The sequence below is a fragment of the Amblyomma americanum genome, chromosome 1 (genome assembly GCF_052857255.1).
Source record: "Amblyomma americanum isolate KBUSLIRL-KWMA chromosome 1, ASM5285725v1, whole genome shotgun sequence".
Lineage (NCBI taxonomy): Eukaryota > Metazoa > Arthropoda > Arachnida > Ixodida > Ixodidae > Amblyomma > Amblyomma americanum.
Window position 1 is genome coordinate 459,159,904 of NC_135497.1, and position 26,097 is coordinate 459,186,000.

At 47.7% G+C, this 26,097-nt stretch overlaps 2 protein-coding genes across 3 annotated transcripts; one reads left to right on the forward strand and one right to left on the reverse strand.

The window, feature by feature from the left end:
* Positions 1 to 16,710: 16,710 nt before the first annotated feature.
* On the forward strand, positions 16,711 to 18,670 carry LOC144126022 (uncharacterized). Its single transcript, XM_077659902.1, has 3 exons — positions 16,711 to 17,056; positions 17,812 to 18,022; positions 18,597 to 18,670. The coding sequence occupies exons 1-3, from the start codon at positions 16,859 to 16,861 to the stop codon at positions 18,668 to 18,670; spliced, it is 483 nt and encodes a 160-aa protein (XP_077516028.1). The 5' UTR covers positions 16,711 to 16,858.
* A 2,676-nt stretch (positions 18,671 to 21,346) lies between these two features.
* Positions 21,347 to 24,649, reverse strand: LOC144116026 (uncharacterized). Of its 2 annotated transcripts, XM_077650687.1 has the most exons (5): positions 24,355 to 24,648; positions 23,494 to 23,655; positions 23,007 to 23,280; positions 22,734 to 22,844; positions 21,347 to 22,432 (listed from the first exon to the last, which is right to left on the reverse strand). In XM_077650687.1, exons 1-5 carry the CDS (start codon positions 24,534 to 24,536, stop codon positions 21,524 to 21,526), a joined length of 1,638 nt encoding a protein of 545 aa, XP_077506813.1. In that variant the 5' UTR covers positions 24,537 to 24,648; the 3' UTR covers positions 21,347 to 21,523. The 2 variants fall into 2 exon arrangements, with proteins under 2 accessions (XP_077506813.1, XP_077506814.1); XM_077650688.1 differs by lacking the exon at positions 23,494 to 23,655 and having other exon boundaries at positions 24,355 to 24,649.
* Positions 24,650 to 26,097: the final 1,448 nt, after the last annotated feature.

Below are 26,097 nucleotides of genomic sequence, written 5' to 3' on the forward strand. Positions count from 1 at the left end.
TGAAGGAAAAAGAAGACAAAATTAAGAAAATCAAGGCCGCCCAGAGGCAACCATCAGATATTGCCACATCAGTAAAGCTTCATCCTTCTAAGTCCCGACTGACCAGCAGTCAGCCCAGTGGTTTCAGTGCGGAGTTTCGAAACGTTGTAAGCAGCTCGAACGTCTCGTCCAGGAGAATCGCCGCCTGAGCTTTCAGCTGAAAAAGAAGGACCAAGAGATCCACCGACTCAAGTCTCAGCTGCAGCCGCCGACAGCCAAAGCAGCCGCAAATACAAAGACTCCCGTTAAGACTCCTCGTAGAACACTGCCGCTGCCAAACTGCAATGGTCAGTGACAAGCCGCTTCAAGACAAGCTGTGTTGGCAACCTCGGCTACGGAACAGCAGAAGAGCATTGCCAAAGGAAGCGGTTAATCACTTCCAGCGTCTCGTCAGGCAGTGCACACGGCCCACCTATCTCCAGAACTAGGAAATTGACCTGTGAAAGTGCTGTGTTTGTTCCTTTTTCGCTTTGTTTAGAGTTGTTCATGTCTGTCTTTGCCTTTAATTTATGTAGTGCTTTTGTGAATCTGCCAAGCCTGTTGCTAGTTGCCATTGCCATTTTCCACCTTGCCTATTGCCCATGCCTAGAGTTTCCTTGCCTTTTGCGCTCATCAAAAAGGGCTTTGATCAAAAAAGTGGGGCCGGATGTGCCCAGTTTCATTTCACCAGCCGCACGACAGATGGCGACACCTTTCCAGCATCGCCTCCCTCATGGTTCCCTCCGTTCCCGCTTTTAGCCGGTGGTTCGACGGAGCAGCTGTCAGCCTGTCCGACATGCCGTGAACTTGTGGAAACTTTTTCCAGCCGTGCTGTCGCGCTGTAGCCAAGTGGTTTCATGGGTCGACAGCAATAAAAGCTGTCAGTAAACTCCTCAAGCCTTCACTTCAGTCATCTCGCCCCAGCAACGCTCTCACAACATAGCTCTCGCTACGCATATCCTGGCCTAGCTGAACAACGCAGTGCCATTTTTTTCTCTCTCGCTATCATCATCATTACTTTCATCATCATCATTACATAACCCTATAATCATCATCGTAGCGCAGCGGTGGCCAAATGGTAAAACATCCGCCTCGCATGCGGGAGGTGCGGGGTTCGATCCCAGTGCCGCCGGGTACCCACCGGTGACGCAATGGGTACAAGCTTTCGCCTGGTCTGGTGCTCGGCTTATTAAAGGTGAAATGATTAGGAAATCGATCTTTGACTCCACCTTGAGAAGTCGAAAATACCTTAATTGTGCCATGGCGCTCATTGCCCATAGGTGCCCTTGTGCCAAAAGAACACCTTCCGCTCGTTTTCAGAAAAGGAAAGGCGCATAAGAGCGTCATAGTAGGTGTATGCCACCGCTTACTTAGAGCGCGATTGAGGCCTCCACTCACCCCGCGAGCCAGTTACACTGGAAACACGTGGGTGAGAAGATGATGATGTTGAAAACATTATTACTGGCGGAGCCCTTATAGTTCAAACTTTAAGATATGAGCTGGCTCCTGGTCGTGGGAGGTGGCCTTCAGCCCGCGCCTGACGGTGACATTCTCCGTCCATTGCACCAGCCTCAGGAGCAACGCCGGATCGGAGCTATAGACCACGACCTCCCACCCCTCCAAGTCCGCGAGGGCCCCTTGGGTCGGTGGTTGCAGTTGTCGGCAGATAAACATAATGTGGCCCGAGAGCCACATTCGACCACCCGTGGGCGAAGCGCGGCCCTCAAATGACGAGGGTAATTTGAGGGCATCATGAAGCTATATCCGCCAGCGTCCCCTAAGCCAAGTAATTGGTTGGTTTTTTGGGGAAAGGAATAACGCAGTACCTGTCTCATATATCGTTGGACACCTTATACACGCCGTAAGAGAAGGAATAAATGAGGTAGTGAAAGAAGAAAGGAAGAAAGAGGTGCCGTTGTGGGGGGCTCTGGAATAATTTCGACCACCTGGGGATCTTTAACGTGCACTGACTTCGCATAGCACACAGGTGCCTTAGAGTTTTGCCTCCATAAAGACGTAGCCGCCGCGGTCTGGTTCGAACACGGGCACTCCGGATCAGTAGCCGAGCGCCCTAACCAATGAGCCACCGCGGCGGGCAAGCCCCGTACCTCAAAATCGCGATTTAGCACTCCACTGAAGGAAAAAAAAACGCTAAGTCGCCCGTGTGTCGTGCGATGTCAGTGCACGTTAAAGATCCCCAGGCGGTCGAAATTATTCCGGAGCCCTCCAATACGGCACCTCTCTCTTCCTTTCATCTTTCACTCCCTCCTTTATCCCTTCCCTTCCGGCGCGGTTCAGGTGTCCAACGATATATGAGACAGGTACTGCGCTATCTCCTTTCCCCAAAACCAATTTAAAAAAAACTCCACTGACAGTGTGCGCATTTCCTTAACTCACGAGACGGAGGAGGAAAACATTTATTGAGAGCATAAATACTGGGTGGGTTCAGTAGGGGAACCCATTGGTCGCCATCATGATCCGGCTCCTCTCAACCGGCGATTTCTGGTCGAGGGGACTGTGGCTATAAAGTGTTGCCTACCAGCGCTCATATGTCGGATCGGGATTGCTGTCCAAGACTGAGTTTTTTTGACATTCCCAAACTCTGTCAAAGAGTGTGCCAACTGCTCCACCGAAGGGCAGACGAATCGTAGGTGTCTGGATACCATTTACTCATCAATTAGGGATTGGGCAGAGTATTAGTTTATAGTCGACTGATTATGTGCTCTTCAAATTTGCTCTTCAAGATCTGATTAGGAAGCGCCAAAACATGAAGGCATCCAACACTACCGATAGAATAGAGCTAACGGAGCTATCAAAGTTAATAAATAAGCGCAAGGTAGCCGACATAAGGAAGTTTAATATGGAGAGAATCGAGCATGCTATAAAGAACGGAGGTAGCCTAAAAACAGTGAAGAGGAAACTAGGCATAGGTAAAAACCAGATGTATGCATTAAGAGAAGAGCAGGGCAATGTCATTAGCAATATGGATAAGATAGTTAACGTAGCCGAAGAGTTCTACACAGACCTGTACAGTAGCCAATGTAATCGGAGCGCTAATGAGAACAGCAGTGCACAGCAATGCGTCATCCCGCCAGTAACGAAAGATGAAGTAAAGAAAGCCTTAGAAGCAATGAAAAGGGGAAAAACAGCTGGGGAGGATCAGGTAACAGCAGATCTGTTGAAGGATGGAGGGGACATCGTGCTAGAAAATCTAGCCACCCTGTATACGCAATGCCTTATGACCTCGACTGTACCAGAAGCTTGGAAGAATGCAAACATTATCTTAATTCATAAGAAGGGAGACGCCAAGGACTTGAAAAATTACAGGCCGATCAGCTTACTATCCGTTGCCTACAAAGTATTTACTAAGGTAATCGCTAATAGAGACAGGGCAACGTTAGACTTTAATCAACCAAATGATCAGGCAGGCTTTCGTAAAGGATATTCCACAATAGATCATATTCACACTATCAATCATGTGATAGAGAAATGCGCAGAATATAACCAACCTCTCTATATAGCTTTCATTGATTACGAGAAAGCATTCGACTCAGTGGAAACCTCAGCAGTCATACAGGCATTGCGTAATCAGGGGGTAGAAGAGCCTTATGTCAAAATACTGGAAGATATATATAGCAACTGCACAGCTACTATAGTCCTCCATAAAGTCAGCAATAAAATTCCAATAAGGAAGGGTGTCAGGCAAGGAGACACGATCTCGCTAATGCTGTTCACCGCATGTTTGCAGGTGGTTTTTTGAGGCCTGAATTGGGAACAGTTGGGAATAAGAATAAATGGAGAATACCTAAATAATCTGCGATTTGCTGATGACATTGCCTTGCTGAGTCACTCAGGAGGTGAACTGCAAATCATGATCAACGAGTTAGACAGGCAGAGCAGATCGATGGGTCTAAAAATTAACATGCAGAAAACCAAGGTAATGTTCAACAGCCTAGCAAGGGAACAACAGTTCACAGTTGGCAGCGAGAGCCTAGAAATTGTGCCGGAATAAGTCTACTTAGGGCAGGTAGTGACAGCTGATCCGGATCATGAGAGGGAGATAACAAGAAGGATAATAATGGGGTGGAGCGCATATGGCAAATTCTCGCAGATCATGAGTGGCAGTTTACCAATTTCCCTCAAGAGGAAAGTGTACAACAGCATAATCTTACCGGTACTCACCTACGGGGCAGAAACGTGGAGGCTAACGAAAAGAGTTCAGCTTAAGTTAAGGACAACGCAGCGAGCCATGGAAAGAAAAATGATAGGTGTAACGTTAAGAGATCGGAAGCGGGCAGAGTGGGTGAGGGAACAAACACGGGTTAATGACATCCTAGTCGAAATCAAGAGAAAGAAATGGGCTTGGGCAGGGCATGTAATGCGAAGGCAGGATAACCGCTGGTCTTTAAGGGTAACAGAGTGGGTTCCAAGAGAAAGTAAGCGTAGCATGGGGCGGCAGAAGGTTAGGTGGGCGGATGAGATTAAGAAGTTTGCAGGCAAAGGGTGGATGCAGCTGACAAAGGATAGGGTTAATTGGAGAAACATGGGAGAGGCCTTTGCCCTGCAGTGGGTGTAGTAAGGCTGATGATGATGATGATGATGTGAGGAAGAGAATATTTCCTTCTTATGATCTTATAATACTCCGTAATTTATGCGTAGCTTAGTAACGGTGAGGGGTTGTTAACTGTGTCAGAAAGAGGCTGCGTGCCGGATGCTCGGAGGAGTAGAGCTCGAGCAGCTGTGTTGGCCGCCTCATCGCCCGTCGTTGAGAGGTGCCCTGGCGTCCAGAAAATCTGGACTTCGAAAGGATTGGAAGGATAAGACGTTTCCAAAATTTCCCAACACGGAGCGCGAACGCGACCTCTGAGGTAATTTCGCGCCGCTGCTTGTGAGTCAGACATAACAGTTGCCTCGCTGTTCTTTGATATCGCTAGTGCGATAGCTGCTTCTTCAGATTATGTGGTATCCCCCGCTTGGATAAGACTGCTTGCAATTATATCCCCTCGGGGTGAAACTCCCGCAATTATCGCGACCCCGATAACGGGTGCAGCCTCATGGACGTAGGTCGTGTCCTTGCTTCTATCCCAACGCTTAGAGAGGGGTCTAGCTCTGGCTAGGCTGCGTACTCTATTGTATTCCTCATCCATGCGCTTTGATACTGGGTAAGTCGTGATGTGTGATCTCATGTGCATGGGCTTGTCGATCTGATCAAAATCAAAATGATCAAAATGTGGGAGTATTAACGTTCCGCTGGTTGTCAGAATAGGAAAGGCGCATGACTGTCTCTAGTTCTATAGGCGAACGCCACTGCATACTTATAGCGCGATTCAGGTGTCCACTGACACCGTGACCAAGTTATACTTGCTCTCGCATTTAGACGTCATAATTGCATAGGTATCTCCATAGTTTAACGGTTAGAGCTGCTAACAAGTTCATTTTAATTAACAGTTTGGTGGAACGCTTTGGAAGAGCCTAAATAAAGAAATAAAAAAAAATTCTGATTGGATGCTGTGAATAATGCTGTAAGGTGTGCTAAATAAGCCGCTATATCTTACCGCGCTGGATAAGAAAACATGCGGTAATTAAATGTCCACTAGATGGTTCCGTGATTCCATAAGTCAACCGTCAGACTATAGTTGTTTTATTAAGATTAAGGGCAAAAGAATTGAATTGATGCCCCCAAACCGAGCCACAGTTGAAGAAATAGATAGTGGAAGTTCTCACCCGAGGTGCCTAACTAGATCTAAAGACGGGAGCGCATGTTGGGCGCCGGAGCTGACGTGCCCGTCAGCCACACCCTTAAGGAAAAATAGGAGGCAGAGGTGTGGTATAACATAAAGCTCCGCAGGTATGCATAGCCCGGAGAGTGCTACAGAAGGTGAGGAGTGTCAGGGAACCCATCGGAATGGCAGCAATGCAGGCGACCCAAACGACGCACAATATTGTTTATGGTTTATGGGGGTTTAACGTCCTAAAGCGACTCAGGCTATGAGAGACGCCGTAGTGAAAGGCTCGGGGAATTTCGACCACCTGGGGTTCTTTAACGTGCACTGACATCGTACAGCACAAGGGCCTCTAGAATTTCGCCTCTATCGAAATTCGACCGCCGCGGCCTAGATCGAGCCCGCATCTTTCGGGCCAGCAGCCGAGTGCCATAACCAGTCAGCCACAGCGGCGGCTGCGCACAATATTGTGGGTAAGGCGGGCTGTAAGGAGGCAATATGTTGGAGCAGCGATTCAGGTTGTACCCTAGGCGCGCCTCATCGACGTACACGGCAGGGCGCAAAGGCGTCTGAGAGCGCTCACCACAGCGAGCTGAGAGCGTCGGTGGAGACGAAGATGAAGGCTATCAGACTGAGAAAGGGGCATCGACCAGTGCATTTCAGGACGCGGGAAAAGCGCCCTGGAGCTTCCATGCTTATGCTTATGGAAATTGCTTATGGCCTGGCTTCCCGGGTTCGAACCCGACCGCGGCGGCTGCGCTTTTATGGAGGAAAAACGCTAAGGCGCCCGTGTGCTGTGCGATGTCAGTGCACGTTAAAGATCCCCAGGTGGTCGAAATTATTCCGAAGCCCTCCACTACGGCACCTCCTTCTCTTCTTCTTTCACTCCCTCCCTTGTCCCTTCCCTTAAGGCGCGGTTCAGGTGTCCAACGATATATGAGACAGATACTGCGCCATTTCCTTTCCTAAAAAAACCAATTATTAATTATTATTATTATGGCCTAGCACTGTTAGGCCAGGATATATGTAGCGAAAGCGCGGCGAGATCTGCATCGAAAGAGTGCATTCACTAGATGCGCCTTTATTCACAGATAAACTTGAGCTGCCGTGGCGGAGTGGCAGCGTCATCGCCTCAAACGCCATAGGCCCTATATTCGATTCCCAGCCACGGACAGGTTCTTTTTTATTCAGTGAGTGTGCGGGGGGTTTCAGTGGCTCCCATAGATGCCGCCACCTAATACGATGGTTAGCGGTTAAGCGCAGGCTCTGCTAAGGCGCGTTTATACTCCGGCGTAAGGCGCGCGCGCGTGCTGCATGGCGACCTAAAGTCGGCAAAGCGAGACATTGCGCTTGACCGCCGACGCGTTCGGCGGCATCGGCGCACTCTGACCGCACTGGCGGTGACTTGGAGCTTGTCTCTATTTCGCGCCGAGTGCGCCAGCCGCCACCGGCCCGGCAAGACCGGTTCGGCTCCCCGGCGAGGTACGCGTTGTGACGTCATGCGCCTCCTCGAAGCTCCGCCAAGGCGAAATTGCAAATTCGCGACCAGTAAAACTTTCGCTTTAAAAAAAAATTGGCAGTGGTTTAGCTCCGCTATGCAAGGATATACGTAGCGGAAGGCACGTTTCCCTTGCTGAGCTTGTTGTTGGCACTGTATGTTTAGCAATCAGATACATGTCCGCTTAAAATGTCCAGGTCGAAGATGAACCTTCGGAAACTCGAATAACGTGATCAGTCACACGACGGGCCTTCACATCCTCTTCGGTTGGTTGCCGTTGACTGACGCGTTCCATACAGGCTCCATCTCAGCGGCTATGCAGTGTCTATTACGCTCGGCAGTCGGGCGTCTCCGCTTTGCAAGGCGTTTTTCTGCCTGTTCGGGCGTCTCCGCTGCTCTCTTTGCCTTCTGACGCTCATTCTCTTTTTGATAAGTAGCCAACTGCCAGGCGACGACCTCGGGATCGGAAGAGTTAATTTTCTCTTGTTTATACCGCCGTTTAGCAGCGGCTGGACTCTCCTTTTGTGCATCCATATGAAGCGTTGCGATACAGCCGCCGATTACATCTCCGCTTTTTATACGCAATGCTGCGCATGCGACGACGCGCGGTTCGGATGATGAAAACGGTGTGACTTCATACCAAACGGCGGTGAGCCGCGCGGTGTGACGTCATGCCAGATAGCACCGCGAGCGCGCAAAGCACGGTAACCTTCTCGCATATCTCAGTGGACACCCGAAACCGTGCCATAAACGAAAGGATAAAGGAGAGAGGGAAACGACAAATCGCGCGGCGCACCCCCTCCTCCTCGTCGGTTGCCATGGTAACGGCGCATGCGCACAACTGCCCTCCCGCATGTACCATGGTAGCGCATGCGCACAACTGGCGTCTCGCCTGTACCGTGAAATGCTCGACTGGTAGCCTAGTGCAGCTCCCGCTACAAAAGACGCGAAGGTGAATGTACTGATGTGGGTCTCAGTGATCGTCGAAGCCAACACCTTGCCTCTGCCTAGAAAGAACACATACTCCGAGGTCTTCTATGAATGACGCAAAAAATGAGACGGTTATATTCTTTATTTACAAGAGGATCAAAGAGAGCTCAGAGATGCGTCTTCAAAGGGATTATACACCACGAGTCACCACGAGTCCACACACACTGCCTCTGGTGCAGGCCTTTTGAACCAGTAAGGCTCCCCAGTGTCCCTAGGCCGCAGCAGGGCACGTGCCCAATAGGCGTGTAGGAATGAATTCCATCACATACACGGTCACGCTCTTGTCCTCATTGGTGGCCACATGGTTGCGAGGCAGCCACCTTGAGGATGACGAAGGTGCCCTCTCCGTGGCGAGCGTTCAGCAATGCCCGGCACGCGCCCCGCATCGCCGGCAGGTTCCAACTGAAGCGTGTACCATGTGAGACCTTTGGGCGTCCTACATTGCGACGCCAGATTACTTCCGTTCCTTATGTAGCCAGTGGCTCCGCCGGTGAATGGCGTCTCATGGTCTCTTGCAGGCCAAGTCATAACAGTAAGGTTAACGTACTGCGAAAGCATGGCCGGGAACACGAACTTGAGGAGGTCAGTTTCATCACTTTCTGCTATAAAACGCGGCTGCCGGAACTGGCCTAGCGCCACTTGCGGGCGGAGTGAGAAGGAATGGGTTTTGGCTGGGCGTGTAATGCGAAAGAAAGCTAAGCGTAACGCTAAGCGTAAGCGTTAAGGGTAACGGACTGATACGAATAGAAGGCAAGTGTAGCTGGGGCCGGCAGAAAGTTAGGTGGGTGGATGAGTTAAAGAAGTTTGCAATGATAAGATTGTCGCAGCTGGCAAAGCACAGCGTGAATTGAATATGCATGCGAGAGGCATTTGTCCTGCTGCTGCTGCTAATCATGATCGTGAATGGCTCTTGGACAACAATCGCGGAACTCACAAGGAAAAAAAATTACAGGATTGCATTGAAATCTGCTTAAGAGCGGAAATGCGAAATCCTTTTCGTTTCCAATCTTGCTCGGTTCCTTTTTTATTTTTGTGTTATGGGGAGTAGGCTTAACTATGTCGACGTCCATGGCTACTGTGACATCAGTTTCCGGGACTGGCAAACTATGCCGACGTCCTTGACTGTCATGACGTGCGAATGACATTCGCGGGACTCGAACTGAAGGCCTTCACAAAGCTCCAACGCCCGGCCTTTTATTTTTTCATTAAAAAATGAATGTACAAGGATACTACTGGCAAGGCAGCGCATACACCGTCAACAGCAACTAGACGCTGGCCGCTGCAACCAGGGACGGCGCTTCGTTGCCTACGAGCCAGGCGACTATGTGTGGATTTGGACGCCCGTTCGTCACCGCGGGCTGTCTGAAAAATTACTCCGTCGATACTTCGGCCCATACCGTGTCCTCCGCCGCATTAGCGACGTCACCTACGAAGTTCAACCCGCCACCCAAGCCAGCTCATCCCACAGACGCAAGCTTACCGACGTTGTGCACGTCGTTCGTATGAAGCCGTACCACGACCGACCACCCGATTGAACTTGAGGCTGACCGCTGTGCCCTGTTCTATGTTGTGATCCTCGTGCCTCGCCCTAGCACGCTCGCTTTCTGCTCGTCACTCTAGCGCACGATGGCCGCATCGGGGCGATGCTGCATGGGAGGGAGCAATGACACAGGTGATAGAAGAGGAGGACGAAGGGAACTCAGGCGATAGAAGCAGAGGACGAAGAAAATCTTCCTGCTCGTTCTCGCTCTACCGGCTGGGGAGTCGCTGCGTTTCTTGAAGAAAATTTTGTGCGCTCTGCTGTGCAAAATTTTGTGCGCTCTGCTGTGCAAAATTTTCTTCAAGAAACGCAGCGACTCCCATTCTAATTTCTTTTTCCCGATCTCAGTCAGTAAGACATTGCAACATTACAGGCATTGTGTACTATTATGCACATTAAGCAATTGTCCCGTCTTCGATCTCCAAGTTAACTGGACCCCTTTCCTTCCCTCTTCCAATCTCTCAGACTACATACTATTTCCACTGCTTTTCCCGTCAAAAATTTCCTGCAACCAGTAATTAACCGCCTGTGTCTTGGCCACTCCCCCGTAGTGGGTATGTGCCAGCAACGTCTGAGGCCTTCCTTCCTTCCTTCCTGTAGCTCCTTGGTCCCCGAGTGTTTTTCGTGTACTATTCGTTACAGTATTCCCAAACAATAATGCACGCCAATGACACTGCTTAGTTTTTATAGGAGACACAATAAACTAGCTTAACAATAAAATAAACGAAGAATTAGAAATTATTCTTAATTAGTCCAGTAACAATGATCTCTCCGTCAGCATTCAGAAAACTAAATACGCTGTATGTAGTTCAAGGAAAAAAAAGTTAAACTACAAGGATGTTGCATTGTATTTAAATAGCGTGCCACTACAAGAAGCAAATAACTCCAAATATCTTTGTATACATTTTGGTTATGACTGGAAAAAGCAAGTAAACAGGTTTGCACAAAGTCAGCTTATGGATGCCATATTTGATGCAAGCACGAGAATGTTTGAATTTTTGCAATGCTTCGCATACAGTACACTGCTTTTATGCAGAGCCAACTAATCTATTGCATAGAGTCATTGGGTAACACGTATCCAATATATGCCGAACCTGAGACCCGGTTGACGAAGAGAGCGGTAAAAATTATTACTTATTCAAAATTATCTGAGTCTAGAAAACCACTCTTTAAATCAACCCGTATTCCGCATTTTCACTCAATATACACTTTAAAGGTAGCGCAGACAATTCACCAAATCTTACAAATCAACGACGACCCACTTGCCCATAGCATATTTATATGGCCTAAAATGGAAACGAGAGCGGCTAGTGCCAAACATTTCAACTTACGAGTGTGTCGCAATAGTTACTGGCAAAGATTAATTGAGTTTATTGGATTTTTGGTTTAGAATAGTTTACCAGATGATATTAAAGTGAAAAAAAAACGTGCAATCTATCAAAATGTTCCTGATGAATATGTGAAATTACGGTGTGTTATTTTTTGATTGTGTGCGTGTGTGAATATGTGTGTATTGTGTACGCTTATTTTGTTTATCCCTAAACTCTTGAGAATCTTACTTTTTTTTATGAACGCAATGTGTCGTCTTCGCATGTCGCATTTATAATGTACAGCAGTGTGATGGAACCGTAACTAGCCTTTGGCTACGGGTTCAATATCATTGTGCGTATAGTATCCTTGTAAATTCATTTTTTAATGAAAAAATAAAAGGCCGGGCGTTGGAGCTTTGTGAAGGCCTTCAGTTCGAGTCCCGCGAATGTCATTCGCACGTCATGATAGTCAAAGACGTCGGCATAGTTTGCCAGTCCCGGAAACTGATGTCACAGTAGCCATGGACGTCGACATAGTTAAGCCTACTCCCCATAACACAAAAATAAAAAGGAACCAAGCTAGATTGGAAACGAAAAGGATTTCGCATTTCCGCTCTTAAGCAGATTTCAATGCAATACTGTAATTTTTTTCCTTGTGAGTTTCGCGATTGTTGTCCAAGAGCCATTCACGATCATGATTAGCAGCAGCAGCAGGACAAATGCCTCTCGCATGCATATTCAATTCACGCTGTGCTTTGCCAGCTGCGACAATCTTATCATTGCAAACTTCTTTAACTCATCCACTCAAAAAACTTTCTGCCGGCCCCAGCTACACTTGCCTTCTCTTCGTATCAGTCCGTTACCCTTAACGCTTACGCTTAGCGTTACGCTTAGCTTTCTTTCGCATTACACGCCCAGCCAAAACCCATTCCTTCTCACTCCGCCCACAAGTGGCGCTAGGCCAGTTCCGGCAGCCGCGTTTTATAGCAGAAAGTGATGAAACTGACCTCCTCAAGTTCGTGTTCCCGGCCATGCTTTCGCAGTACGTTAACCTTACTGTTATGACTTGGCCTGCAAGAGACCATGAGACGCCATTCACCGGCGGAGCCACTGGCTACATAAGGAACGGAAGTAATCTGGCGTCGCAATGTAGGACGCCCAAAGGTCTCACATGGTACACGCTTCAGTTGGAACCTGCCGGCGATGCGGGGCGCGTGCCGGGCACTGCTGAACGCTCGCCACGGAGAGGGCACCTTCGTCATCCTCAAGGTGGCTGCCTCGCAACCATGTGGCCACCAATGAGGACAAGAGCGTGACCGTGTATGTGATGGAATTCATTCCTACACGCCTATTGGCCACGTGCCCTGCTGCGGCCTAGGGACACTCGGGAGCCTTACTGTTCAAAAGGCCTGCACCAGAGGAAGTGTGTGTGGACTCGTGGTGTCTCGTGGTGTATAATCCCTTTGAAGACGCATCTCTGAGCTCTCTTTGATCCTCTTGTAAATAAAGAATATAAGCGTCTCATTTTTTGCGTCATTCATAGAAGACCTCGGAGTATGTGTTCTTTCAAGGCAGAGGCCGGGTGTTGGCTTCGACGATCACTGAGACCCACATCAGTACATTCACCTTCGCGTCTTTTGTAGCGGGAGCTGCACTAGGCTACCAGTCGAGCATTTCACGGTACAGGCGAGACGCCAGTTGTGCGCATGCGCTACCATGGTACATGCGGGAGGGCAGTTGTGCGCATGCGCCGTTACCATGGCAACCGACGAGGAGGAGGGGGTGCGCCGCGCGATTTGTCGTTTCCCTCCCTCCTTTATTCTTTCCTTTATGGCACGGTTCGGGTGTCCACTGAGATATGCGAGAAGGTTACCGTGCTTTGCGCGCTCGCGGTGCTATCTGGCATGACGTCACACCGCGCGGCTCGCCGCCGTTTGGTATGAAGTCACACCATTTTCATCACCCGAACCGCGCGTCGTCGCATGCGCAGCATTCCGTATAAAAAGCGGAGATGTAATCGGCGGCTGTATCGCAACGCTTCATATGGATGCACAAAAGGAGAGTCCAGCCGCTGCTAAACGGCGGTATAAACAAGTGAAAATTAACTCTTCCGATCCCGAGGTTGTCGCCTGGCAGTTGGCTACTTATCAAAAAGAGAATGAGCGTCAGAAGGCAAAGAGAGCAGCGGAGACGCCCGAACAGGCAGAGGAACGCCTTGCAAAGCGGAGACGCCCGACTGCCGAGCGTAATAGACACTGCATAGCCGCTGAGATGGAGCCTGTATGGAAGGCGTCAGTCAACGGCAACCAACCGAAGAGGATGTGAAGGCCCTTCGTGTGACTGATCACGCTATTCGAGTTTCCGAAGGTTCATCTTCGACCTGGACATTTCAAGCGGACATGTATCTGATTGCTAAACATACAGTGCCAACAACAAGCTCAGCAAGGGAAACGTGCCTTCCGCTACGTATATCCTTGCATAGCGGAGCTAAGCCACTGCCAATTTTTTTTTAAAGCGAAAGTTTTACTGGTCGCGAACTTGCAATTTCGCCTTGGCGGAGCTTCGAGGAGGCGCATGACGTCACAACGCGTACCTCGCCGGGGAGCCGAACCGGTCTTGCCGGGCCGGTGGCGGCTGGCGCACTCGGCGCGAAATAGAGGCAAGCTCCAAGTCACCGCCAATGCGGTCAGAGTGCGCCGATGCCGCCGAACGCGTCGGCGGTCAAGCGCAATGTCTCGCTTTGCCGACTTTAGGTCGCCGGAGTATAAACGCGCCTTAGCAGAGCCTGCGCTTAACCGCTAACCATCGTATTAGGTGGCGGCATCTATGGGAGCCACTGAAACCCCCCGCACACTCACTGAATAAAAAAGAACCTGTCCGTGGCTGGGAATCGAATATAGGGCCTATGGCGTTTGAGGCGATGACGCTGCCACTCCGCCACGGCAGCTCAAGTTTATCTGTGAATAAAGGCGCATCTAGTGAATGCACTCTTTCGATGCAGATCTCGCCGCGCTTTCGCTACATATATCCTGGTCTAACAGTGCTAGGCCATAATAATAATAATTAATAATTGGTTTTTTAGGAAAGGAAATGGCGCAGTATCTGTCTCATATATCGTTGGACACCTGAACCGCGCCTTAAGGGAAGGGACAAGGGAGGGAGTGAAAGAAGAAGAGAAGGAGGTGCCGTAGTGGAGGGCTTCGGAATAATTTCGACCACCTGGGGATCTTTAACGTGCACTGACATCGCACAGCACACGGGCGCCTTAGCGTTTTTCCTCCATAAAAGCGCAGCCGCCGCGGTCGGGTTCGAACCCGGGAAGCTAGGCCATAAGCAATTTCCATAAGCATAAGCATGGAAGCTCCAGGGCGCTTTTCCCGCGTCCTGAAATGCACTGGTCGATGCCCCCTTTCTCAGTCTGATAGCCTTCATCTTCGTCTCCACCGACGCTCTCGGCTCGCTGTGGTGAGCGCTCTCAGACGCCTTTGCGCCCTGCCGTGTACGTCGATGAGGCGCGCCGAGGGTACAACCTGAATCGCTGCTCCAACATATTGCCTCCTTACAGCCCGCCTTACCCACAATATTGTGCGCAGCCGCCGCTGTGGCTGACTGGTTATGGCACTCGGCTGCTGGCCCGAAAAATGCGGGCTCGATCTAGGCCGCGGCGGTCGAATTTCGATAGAGGCGAAATTCTAGAGGCCCTTGTACTGTACGATGTCAGTGCACGTTAAAGAACCCCAGGTGGTCGAAATTCCCCGAGCCTTTCACTACGGCGTCTCTCATAGCCTGAGTCGCTTTAGGACGTTAAACCCCCATAAACCATAAACAATATTGTGCGTCGTTTGGGTCGCCTGCATTGCTGCCCTTCCGATGGGTTCCCTGACACTCCTCGCCTTCTGTAGCACTCTCCGGGCTATGCATACCTGCGGAGCTTTATGTAATACCACACCTCTGCCTAATATTTTTCCTTAAGGGTGTGGCTGACGGGCACGTCAGCTCCGGCGCCCAACATGCGCCCCCGTCTTTAGATCTAGTTAGGCACCTCGGGTGAGAACTTCCACTATCTATTTCTTCAACTGTGGCTCGGTTTGGGGGCATCAATTCAATTCTTTTGCCCTTAATCTTAATAAGACAACTATAGTGGGACGGTTGACTTATGGTATCACGGAACCATCTAGTGGACATTTAATTACCGCATGTTTTCTTATCCAGCGCGGTAAGATATAGCGGCTTATTTAGCACACCTTACAGCATTATTCACAACAACCAATCAGAATTTTTTTTTTATTTCTTTATTTAGGCTCCTCCAAAGCGTTCCACCAAACTGTTAATTAAAATGAACTTGTTAGCAGCTCAAACCGTTAAACTATGGAGATACCTATGCAATTATGACGTCTAAATGCGAGAGCAAGTATAACTTGGTCACGGTGTCAGTGGACACTTGAATCGCGCTATAAGTATGCAGTGGCGTTCGCCTATAGAACTAGAGACAGTCATGCGCCTTTCCTATTCTGACAACCAGCGGAAGGTTAATATTCCCACATTTTGATCATTTTGATTTTGATCAGATCGACATGCCCATGCACATGAGATCACATATCACGACTTACCCAGTATCAAAGCGCATGGATGAGGAATACAATAGAGTACGCAGACTAGCCAGAGCTAGACCCCTCTCTAAGCGTTGGGATAGAAGCAAGGACACGACCTACGTCCATGAGGCTGAACCCGTTATCGGAGTCGCGATAATTGCGGGAGTTTCACCCCGAGGGGATATAATTGCAAGCAGCCTTATCCAAGCGGGGGATACCACATAATCTGAAGAAGCAGCTATCGCACTAGCGATATCAAAGAACAGCGAGGCAACGGTTATGTCCGACTCACAAGCAGCGGCGCGCAATTACCTCAGAGGTCGCGTTCGCGCTCCGTGTTGGGAAATTTTGGAAACGTCTTATCCTTCCAATCCTTTCGAAGTCCAGATTTTCTGGACGCCAGGGCACCTCTCAACGACGGGCGATGAGGCGGCCAACACAGCTGCTCGAGCTCTACTCCTCCGAGCATCCGGCACGCAGCCTCTCTCTGACACAGTTAACAACCCCTCACCGTTACTAAGCTACGCATAAATTACGGAGTATTATAAGATCATAAGAAGGAAATATCCTCTTCCTCACAAAACTGTTAGCAAATTTGAAGAGCACATAATCAGTCGACTATAAACTAATACTCTGCCCAATCCCTAATTGATGAGTAAATGGTATCCAGATACCTACGATTCGTCCTGCCCTTCGGTGGAGCAGTTGGCACACTCTTTGACAGAGTTTGGGAATGTCAAGAAAACTCAGTCTTGGACAGCAATCACGATCCGACATATGAGCGCTGGGAGGCAACCCTTTATAGCCACAGTCCCCTCGACCAGAAATCGCCGGTTTGGAGGAGCCGGATCATGATGGCGACCAATGGGTTCCCCTACTGAACCCACCCAGTATTTATGCTCTCAATAAATGTTTTCCTCCTCCGTCTCGTGAGTTAAGAAAATGCGCACACTGTCAGTGGAGTTTTTTTTAAATTGTTTTTGGGGAAAGGAGATAGCGCAGTACCTGTCTCATATAGGAAACCAAAGCACCGCCGAGCGGCGCTGCTGCTCCGGACAGGGAGCGCCACCTCTGGCAGGAAAATAAACAGTGGGGATAGACGGGGGGGCTCTCGTGCAAGCTTCCTTCTTTCGCTCACGCTTCCTCGCACGTGCAGACGTTTCGCGCTGCTTCTGTCGCGTGTCACAATGATCCGGCTGCAGTGCGGGTTCAAAAAGATATGCCAACTCGACAGCTTTTTCAGAAAGGCGAACCTAATCAAAGGTGAAAAGCTCCTCAATCATGTTTACTCCGTGGAGCAAATAATTGAAAACAACGAAGCCAGATTGAAAGGCAAGTGCGTGTCACAAGTCAGCGACAGTGTCGTCTACGACGTGTGCCTTGAGGTAAGCCTGTCCATTTGTTATATGCTCAAATCATCGAACGTTTTATAAGCACTAGGTACTGAACGAAGCGGTGCATTCGATTGAAGTTCTCCGTTGTTGTAATGCATGGGTTTCGATATGACATTTTTGCAGAATTAACAGAATTAATCGTGTGCTTTCGTGAACGACGTTTCCGTCGTGGGGAAAAAATTTTTATGACCATATCATACTATACACTGTAAAGCTTGGAAAGGTACGAGACACTTGTGCACCATCCGTTAGAACATCACCCGCTGGCTTGGCCGGGAGGCAGCCGAACTTAAGAGCTGAAAAGCTACACGTACTGTTCGCCTTTTTTTTTAGTTTCACGTTTTTATTCCGATTTTGATGGCATGCACGCACTTTATTTTTTGCGACTGTCGGATTTAAAGACGTAAATATGTAAAATATGCTTCACGAACGCGATGTTCAGCGTGAGGGGTGCCGAGCTAGAGGCGCGCTGTCGTAGCTATGGTATCGCTCGCGCGATGCGCTCGCTTAACATTGTGCTGGGTTTTTGAAATAGTCAAAGCTTTAACCAAATCTTTTGCCTTATTTTCAGTTTTGTACGCGCACCCGTAATAGTGTGACAGAGAGGCAAACGAAGCTGCAAAAATGTACACTGTGCCAAATGACATGCTGCTGAAAATTTGTAGCAGGGAAATTTGGGAAGGAAATCACGCTTAAAAAGTCGGCAGGCGTCCACGCTGTCTCAATTTTATTTCCACATTTCATAGCTGGCATGGTCGTGCCACGAAAAGCAGGAGCTGCTTGTTCGAGAGGGGCGCTGCACCTGCAAGGCTGGAATTGCAGCTAAGTGCAAGCACGCAGCAGCGGTGTGCCTGTACGTGGATCAACACGAAGTGAAGTCGTGCACCAGCGAGCCCCAGAAATGGGGCAAACCGAAAGGAAATCCCAAGAGGAGCTTAGAGCTCTTCCTCTTCCCTCGTAAGTATTTTTGGACATCCGACGTGTCACACAATTCTAACTGGCAGTTTTCAGTTTGAGTGAATAATTACTGTCCTTACCCCTTGTCTTATTCTCCATAACAGGAGAGGGCAGCAGCATTCCTGACATCAAACCTGCTGATCCTAATATTATTTTCGGCTATCCGGACATAATGTGTCCACTGAGAGAAATATTGGAGCTGCAAGATCGAAGCGCTGATGATGTTATTTGTGCAAACGTCCTAAATGACATTGTTGAAAAAGTCACAGAAACTGTGGAAAAAGAAATATTTCACGATTTACTGCAACCAATGTCACACCGGCCTGTTTACCGGTATCTTAATGTCCTTGATGACAAAACAACACAGGCAAAAGACTTTCTTGCTGAAATGGATGAGGAAATGGCGAATATGTACAAAACAAAAGTAGTGCTGAAAGAAGCACCATGCGACATGTGCTTCTACACCGTAGGCCAAGCAAATTGCTCACGGTATGGAACTAAACTTTAGTAAAGGATAGCCAACGCATCTCATATACACTGTGTTGATTCTTTTTTCAAATTTTCCAATTTGCAGATGGCATGAAGAACGTCGCCTTCGAATCACTAGCACGAAAGCACATGCCATACGCACAAAACGAAGTGACGTAGGATTACAGAAAGCTGCTGATAGCCTCTGCAAGACGTCATCGTACACGAGTGCTGCAATGCATTAAGGTATTTATTTATTTTTTATTTACAGAATACTGCAGGCCACTCTGGGCCCTTACAGGAGGGGCAATACTATGCAACAGAAATACAGAAAACACTGCAAGAAATTTTAAACACAAAGTCGATAACTTCAATGGCGTCAGTGTTCTATTTTTCTTTTATGTTTTTTAAACAAACATTTGAGGTGTTTAGTTATGGTATCACATCACTGCTTTCACTTCTGCTACAGCAAGCCTGATTTCAAAGTGTGATGTTCATGGTTTCTTTGCTCTGAAGTATAACGTGTAAATATGTTTCACTAGGCATCAAAACTGAAGCCACAGCACGAGAAGATCTGCAAAGAAAGCTCGGCATCCGTATTGTGCAGGTGAGGTTACTCACGAGTTTACGTTACAAGTTACTCCAGGCATGCTCTCTTTCCTGTTGTATGTTTCAGCTTAAGCACTAATCTCAATTATTCATGTTCTAGGCAGGACTCGTTGTGCTTCCGCAGCAGCCATGGCTGTGCTGTAGCCCAGATGGACTGGCAACAATTGGCAGTGAAACTGTGCTAATTGAAATCAAGTGTACATTCAAGTACAAGGAAGAACCTTTTATAGACTATGAAGAAAGGAGGAGCTTGCTCCCCTACTTAATGTTTGATGGGGATGTGATTGTGCTGAGACCCACACATTGTTATTACACACAAATGCAAGTCCAGCTGTATATCCTCAACCTGCAATGGGCCATTTTTTATGTGTACAGCCCCAAACATTCTGTAATAGTGAAAGTAATTCGGGACGAGGCTTTTCTGTGGGAGCTTATCCCCAAGATGGAGCATTTTTATTTCAAATTTTTGATACAGCGTTTGTTCTAGGCTTGTATGCTCTATTTTTCTGCATTGATTTTCGATGATTTCCTGAAATCAAACTTTTTGCTGGCATATCTGCCATTGTATTTTGGCCTTGTTCAAGTTAAACTCTTTTGTATATTTTGCTTTTATAATTTCCCTGTAGACGAGCCTATTTAAGCAGTAATTTTTGTTGTAATTGTAGTTTTATCTAGTCGGGCTTATTGCAATGCATAGTTGTTGTTCGTCTGTGTAGTGTTATGAACGGGATGCACACCTGCCGAAGATTAATGCGAAGATTCAATCGACCAGGATGACCACGTGGTAGCGGCAATTTCGACAGGTCGTTGACCCACGAGGCCCCCACGAAAAAAAAAATGTGCTGCGAATCTGCCTGCGGAATCTTTCCATGCTCTTCAGGAAAGGGGGAAATGGCCTTCCCTTTGTCTGTTTCTTCCAAGAAGCGACAGTGGTCAGACAACAAGGGAAGAAGGAAACTGCAGCATCCCCGAAATTAACCGTGACTGACAAGTGCCTGTGTTTGACTTCCAGCGAAGTAGCAGCCGACCTCCGAATCCTCCTCGCCCATTTTCACGGGGCTCCGCGTGCCATGTGTGGTGACTGTTTCGATCTGTGCCTCGTGTGTTGAAAGGGGCGGAGCCTATTTAACATGCATCCTGAGCCAGAACGAACGCTCTGGGCCTTGGCGATAAGGCTCATCCAGTCGTTCGATGCTACGAACTCTTAATTCTTGACTGTTTGTTCTTTCTTCCGTAAAATAGGTAAATAAATTTCTTCAAAGTGCCAGTAAACCTGTTTGTGTTTTCGTTGTCCCAAATGTCAGCTTCTATTCTTCATGATATCTTATCCGGTCGTAACAGTAGTCATACTGCTTTAATTTGGTGTGGTAGGGTTAATAATGCGAGAGCATTACATGGTTATGTCGCGTCAGTAAAAAGTGCCCGCAAATTTTGTCCACACAATTATGTAGTTCTGTTGAGATCAATGTGCACAAGTTTGATTGTGTTAGGTAATGCGCGAGTAGATTTTAAAATGGGAAAAGTTTGGTTCTTGAATTTAAATTAGGTAATTAATTTAATTGAAGTAATGAAAATAAATGCTGTGTTTGAAGCAGGTTTTTTGTGACGAATTCGATGAAAAATTATGTAAATGCGTGAGAAGGCTTACTTAGTATAAAAATAAAATCAAAGAATAAAATATAAAGAAACAAAATTTTTAAAATAACAAAAACAAATAAAAATACGAGATAAAATTTTAAATAAAAAGTAAAAAAGAACAGTGGACAGATAAAGAGGAAAGGCTTTCGCATTTCAGCTCTTCACCAGACTTAAATGCCATCCTGTAAATTTTTTTTTGCAAAGAACTGCTTGTCTATTATAGCAATAAAATATATCATCAAGCCTTTGCTTGCTTTTTACAGACAGCATTGTTACAAATAAGGGCAACAATCAGAATCCTTCATTACGTTTCATTATTATAATTGAGCAGCATATGCTTTTACATTGCACATTGGTCTATTTGATACTGGTCTGTGTTGTCTGAGTGATCTCCATTGCTGTAGTAGGTTACAGTTCACACTCAATAAACCAAGAATAAATGCTGTGTTCTCAAATGAGGTCAATGCATTGGCTTGTGTCCATTACTATCAATTTTGCATTCTTTAGCTTTTTACGACTGATTAAAAAAACATTCACATGCAGTACAATGACACATTACAGAACCATCACAGGACTTATCACTTCAAAATAAAAACCAGACGGAAAACATTGTTGTGATTGCGGAACAAATTTATTGGTTAAAGTGCACATAATTGCGGTTGTCTAGTCACAGGTTGTCAAATGAAATTGCAGAGCTATTTTGTTTCTTTTGAAATGTCATCTCTTTTACAAATGTAATCCATGCACGGAAACCAATTTATGAATGCCACAGCAAACCAAGCAGGCCTACTTCTTAATTATCGGTGCTTGCATGTTCACAAGGGCAGCGCACACAGACACTACTTTGTTCATGTGTGGGACCAGGCTTAGCGGTATTCTGTTGCTTAGAACGTGATATATCTTCAACCTTTGGATTACTCGTTCTACATGGATGCGTACAGACGCAATCTTGTATGTCTGCTCCATGGCTTGTTCAGACAGCTGTCCAACCCCTGAATTAAAAGGAGGCATAAGTAGCACTGCACCTTTCCCTTCTACAGTTGTCCGTATGCTTGGGAATCCTTTGTCACTTAAAACTAAGTCCCCTGGTTTGAGAAGCTGCAGGAAGCCAGAGTCCTGGGTTATGAAAGAGTCGGTGTGCCTTCCTCCATAAACCCTAGAAATAAAACTTATCATTCCATTAGGAATTATGCCTATCAAAAATTTCAACGTGTATCCTCCTTTGTAATGAGAATACAACATGTGTTGACAATCTGGATTTGATGGTGTTTCTGTGCGGACCTCGGTGCAATCTATTATTAGGGTGCAATTCGGATAGTTGTCTTTGAACGGGGCAGGCAAAGAAAGCTTAATTATTTCTCGGGAAGGCATGAAGACCCAATTTTTCAGGGCAATGCTTAGAATGTCAAGTGTCTTTCTAAACACAGTTGACGCTGTTGTGGCTGTGACACCAAACATAGCTCCTAAGGCACTGTATGTGATCCCAAGCCGTAGCTTGGCAAGGAATAAGCATAACTTGTCTTCCCTTGACATGGCATTGCGCCTGTACTGTGGTGCTGGCAGCAAGTTCAGAAGGAGGCAAAAAACTTGCAGTGTCACACCGCACAAATCCTGCAGTGCTTCTTCCTTTTCCTTTAGGGATTCAAAGCCAAAAAATCCACAGTTTCGCTTCCAATTTTCATCTGTACTTGCAACCTACAGGAGAGAATAAACATACAGGATGATGAAATGAAAAGGAGATACACTTAGGTAAAAGGAATAATACATTAAAGTGACATTTGTACTCTACGGTGTCTAAACAAATTCATTCTAAAAAACAAATTAACACAGGCATTAAAAATGATAAACAGGAATGTCATGCAGGAACAACCAATTAGAAAGGAACCTTGCCCAATAATGCAAGTAAATTGGATTGAAACAAGAGGTGCGGTGCTAACAGCAAGACAACACCACAATTCAACAAATTAGGTAACGAACAGCAGCATCATCGTCTAACCTTGTGACTCATTTCTGTGTGTGCGATTTGAGCAGATGCTTCAGTGCCATTTGTTGCTGAGAGAAGTAGAGCCAGCTTCCCTGAAGTAGCACATTCCTCTGTTTGGCATGCCTGAAAAACATGAAACAAGGATATTTTGTGGTATTTAGACAAACTTAGTGTGCTGCCTAGGGCAGTTGAAAGGACACTATTAAAAGCAAATGCATGCTGCCCTAGTAGCGCGCTTTGTTTACACTGACTGCACAGGAGCCCCAAACTGAAAGATGTCCTTACAGCGTCCCTCTTTCTTCCAGTGGAATGACTTTCTTGTCTTGCACTACACACAAGCACCAAAGAATGCGAGTCACTCATGTTAAGCAAAGAGGTAGCTGTGCTTGTTTCCAGAAATGCATTGCTGAAATCCATGGTGTTGAAGTCGCGATGCACATCTTCCAGAAGGGAGGTTTCCGGGGCCTGCATTGTTGCTCCAACCGCTGTACTTTGTGATGGATGCTCATCTCCTACAAGCTGTCTCGAAGAGATTTCCTTCTTGAAACGTGCCTGCCACCTGCATTGCACAATCAAAAGCTAAGGTTAATACCAATCGGGTAGGCTGCAAGAAAACCTGCCATGAAATGTAATCACTAAATACTTGCCCATGCATCTATTATTCATATTATGCTGACTCTGCGATTTCATAAACCAGGTTAAGTCAACAAAACATTGTTCAAAACATGAGTCTGTAATTTCTACTGGCAGCCTCACAATTTTTCTTTCATACCTTTGCGCCCTTTCCTGATCAGGCGCCTTTTTTCTGTAGACAGGTGGAAAAATGGTTGGGATGTAGGATGGATCTTGACTGATGTCACTCTTGCTGTTGCCCACAAAATGTCGGCTGCAAATTCGCGTATGTTCTTTTGGCTGCCACAAAGTTCCATCCGGACTGCACAAGAAAGAACAATATTCCCTCTTATCCACTGCAAAGACAGGAACACACATGCATGCACTCACACACATACACGAACACAAAACGAAGGTAAATGCACGAACACGCACAGTAACACGAACGAGTGCACGCACTCTAACAGGAGCGCACACGAAAACACAGACACGAACGAACACATATGCACACAACAAAGACATGAACAAATAAAAGAAAATCGCACGAACTTCGAAGGTGGCAAATGAGAGAACCGCCGAGCTTCTAAGCACTGGACAAGTGATATTCACAAGTTAATATTCTACCGTAATAAAGAGGCACAACAAAGCGAACAAGCAAAGCAATGTCAAAGTATATTGAAATTAAAAGCAGTCGTTCCGACACGAGAAAGCTGCTTGCCCGACGCGTAACTTGCAGACCTTTGACAACGTCCGTAGTTCAGCTGAGTTTAACCAACAGCACAACAATCAAATTGCGAGTGTGAATTTAAACGGCGACGCCTACGTCTAAAAGAACAAGCCGAATCAAAACGCTTAATGTTCTCCCCATGCCACCGTAGCTTGGCTTTCACACACACACAGGCTGCGAGAAGGCAGCGAGCTCGAGATAACTTTCTGCAGTCGTCGCGCGTCGTGTTAAGGAACAAAAACTAGTAGCTAAAACGGTCAAAGCAAAAAGCGAGATAAGGCTGTAACGACTTACTTGACTCTCCTTACAGCGGTGATCCAGGATTGTCGCCTTTCTTTCTCGTACCATCTTCCAGGGAATCGATACAGTTTCACAGGCGGATCGCGTTCCCTGCTGTTGTCTGCACTGTTGTGGCAGCCCACAACACAGCAGTACTTCGGACCCCGCTTCTGTTTTCGTTGGGCCGTTTCTGCCATTGCGAAAATTCCGCTTCAACACCCGCGTCGAAGTAGCAAAGCACACTAGCCGTGCGGAGACTCCGCTGCGCACCGGCCGGACTGAATCACGTGCGCACGCGCGCGCCCACGCTTTCAAGCAGGCAGCACCTGCACGAGCGATTCCCAGTAGTTCCGCCTCCGCCCGCGCAGCGCTGTCGTCGCGCGGGGAAACTTGACCTTGGGTCCCCTATATCGTTGGACACCTGAACCGCGCCGGAAGGGAAGGAATAAAGGAGGGAGTGAAAGATGAAAGGAAGAGAGAGGTGCCGTATTGGAGGGCTCCGGAATAATTTCGACCGCCTGGGGATCTTTAACGTGCACTGACATCGCACAGCACACGGGCGACTTAGCGTTTTTTTTCCTTCAGTGGAGTGCTAAATCGCGATTTTGAGGTACGGGGCTTGCCCGCCGCGGTGGCTCATTGGTTAGGGCGCTCGGCTACTGATCCGGAGTGCCCGTGTTCGAACCAGACCGCGGCGGCTACGTCTTTATGGAGGCAAAACTCTAAGGCACCTGTGTGCTATGCGAAGTCAGTGCACGTTAAAGACCCCCAGGTGGTCCACAACGGCACCTCTTTCTTCCTTTCTTCTTTCACTACCTCATTTATTCCTTCTCTTACGGCGTGTATAAGGTGTCCAACGATATATGAGACAGGTACTGCGCCATTCCTTTCACCCAAAAAACCAACCAATTACGTGGCTTAGGGGACGCTGGCGGATATTGCTTCATGATGCCCTCAAATGACCCTCGTCATTTGAGGGCCGCGCTCCGCCCACGGGTGGTCGAATGTGGCTCTCGGGCCACATTATGTTTATCTGCCGACAACTGCAACCACCGACCCAAGGGGCCCTCGCGGACTTGGAGGGGTGGGAGGTCGTGGTCTATAGCTCCGATCCGGCGTTGCTCCTGAGGCTGGTGCAATGGACGGAGAATGTCACCGTCAGGCACGGGCTGAAGGCCACCTCCCACGACCAGGAGCCAGCTCATATCCTAAAGTTTGAACTATAAGGGCTCCGCCAGTAATAATGTTTTCAACGTCATCATCACCCTCACCCACGTGTTTCCAGTGTAACTGGCTCGCGGGGTGAGTGGAGGCCTCAATCGCGCTCTAAGTAAGCGGTGGCATACACCTACTATGACGCTCGTATGCGCCTTTCCTTTTCTGAAAACGAGCGGAAGGTGTTCTTTTGGCACAAGGGCACCTATGGCCAATTAGCGCCATGGCACAATTAAGGTATTTTCGACTTCTCAAGGCGGAGTCAAAGATCTATTTCTTAATCATTTCACCTTTAATAAGCCGAGCACCAGACCAGGCGAAAGCTTGTACCCATTGCGTCACCGGTGGGTACCCGGCGGCACTGGGATCGAACCCCGCACCTCCCGCATGCGAGGCGGTTGTTTTACCATTTGGCCACCGCTGCGCTACGATGATGATTATAGGGTTATGTAATGATGATGATGAAAGTAATGATGATGATAGCGAGAGAGAAAAAAATGGCACTGCGTTGTTCAGCTAGGCCAGGATATGCGTAGCGAGAGC

What these genes read in the sequence shown, in the direction of transcription:
- LOC144126022 (XM_077659902.1), top strand. Translation starts at nt 16,859, where the DNA reads ATGATCCGGCTGCAGTGCGGGTTCAAAAAGATATGCCAACTCGACAGC. An exon ending in TCTACGACGTGTGCCTTGAG is followed by an intron (nt 17,057 to 17,811) that starts GTAAGCCTGTCC and finishes CACATTTCATAG; the next exon opens with CTGGCATGGTCGTGCCACGA. An exon ending in AGAGCTCTTCCTCTTCCCTC is followed by an intron (nt 18,023 to 18,596) that starts GTAAGTATTTTT and finishes TCCAATTTGCAG; the next exon opens with ATGGCATGAAGAACGTCGCC.
- LOC144116026 (XM_077650687.1), bottom strand. Translation starts at nt 24,536, where the DNA reads ATGGCAGAAACGGCCCAACGAAAACAGAAGCGGGGTCCGAAGTACTGC. An exon ending in ACCGCTGTAAGGAGAGTCAA is followed by an intron (nt 23,656 to 24,354) that starts GTAAGTCGTTAC and finishes TTTCTTGTGCAG; the next exon opens with TCCGGATGGAACTTTGTGGC. An exon ending in ACACAGAAATGAGTCACAAG is followed by an intron (nt 22,433 to 22,733) that starts GTTAGACGATGA and finishes TCTCTCCTGTAG; the next exon opens with GTTGCAAGTACAGATGAAAA.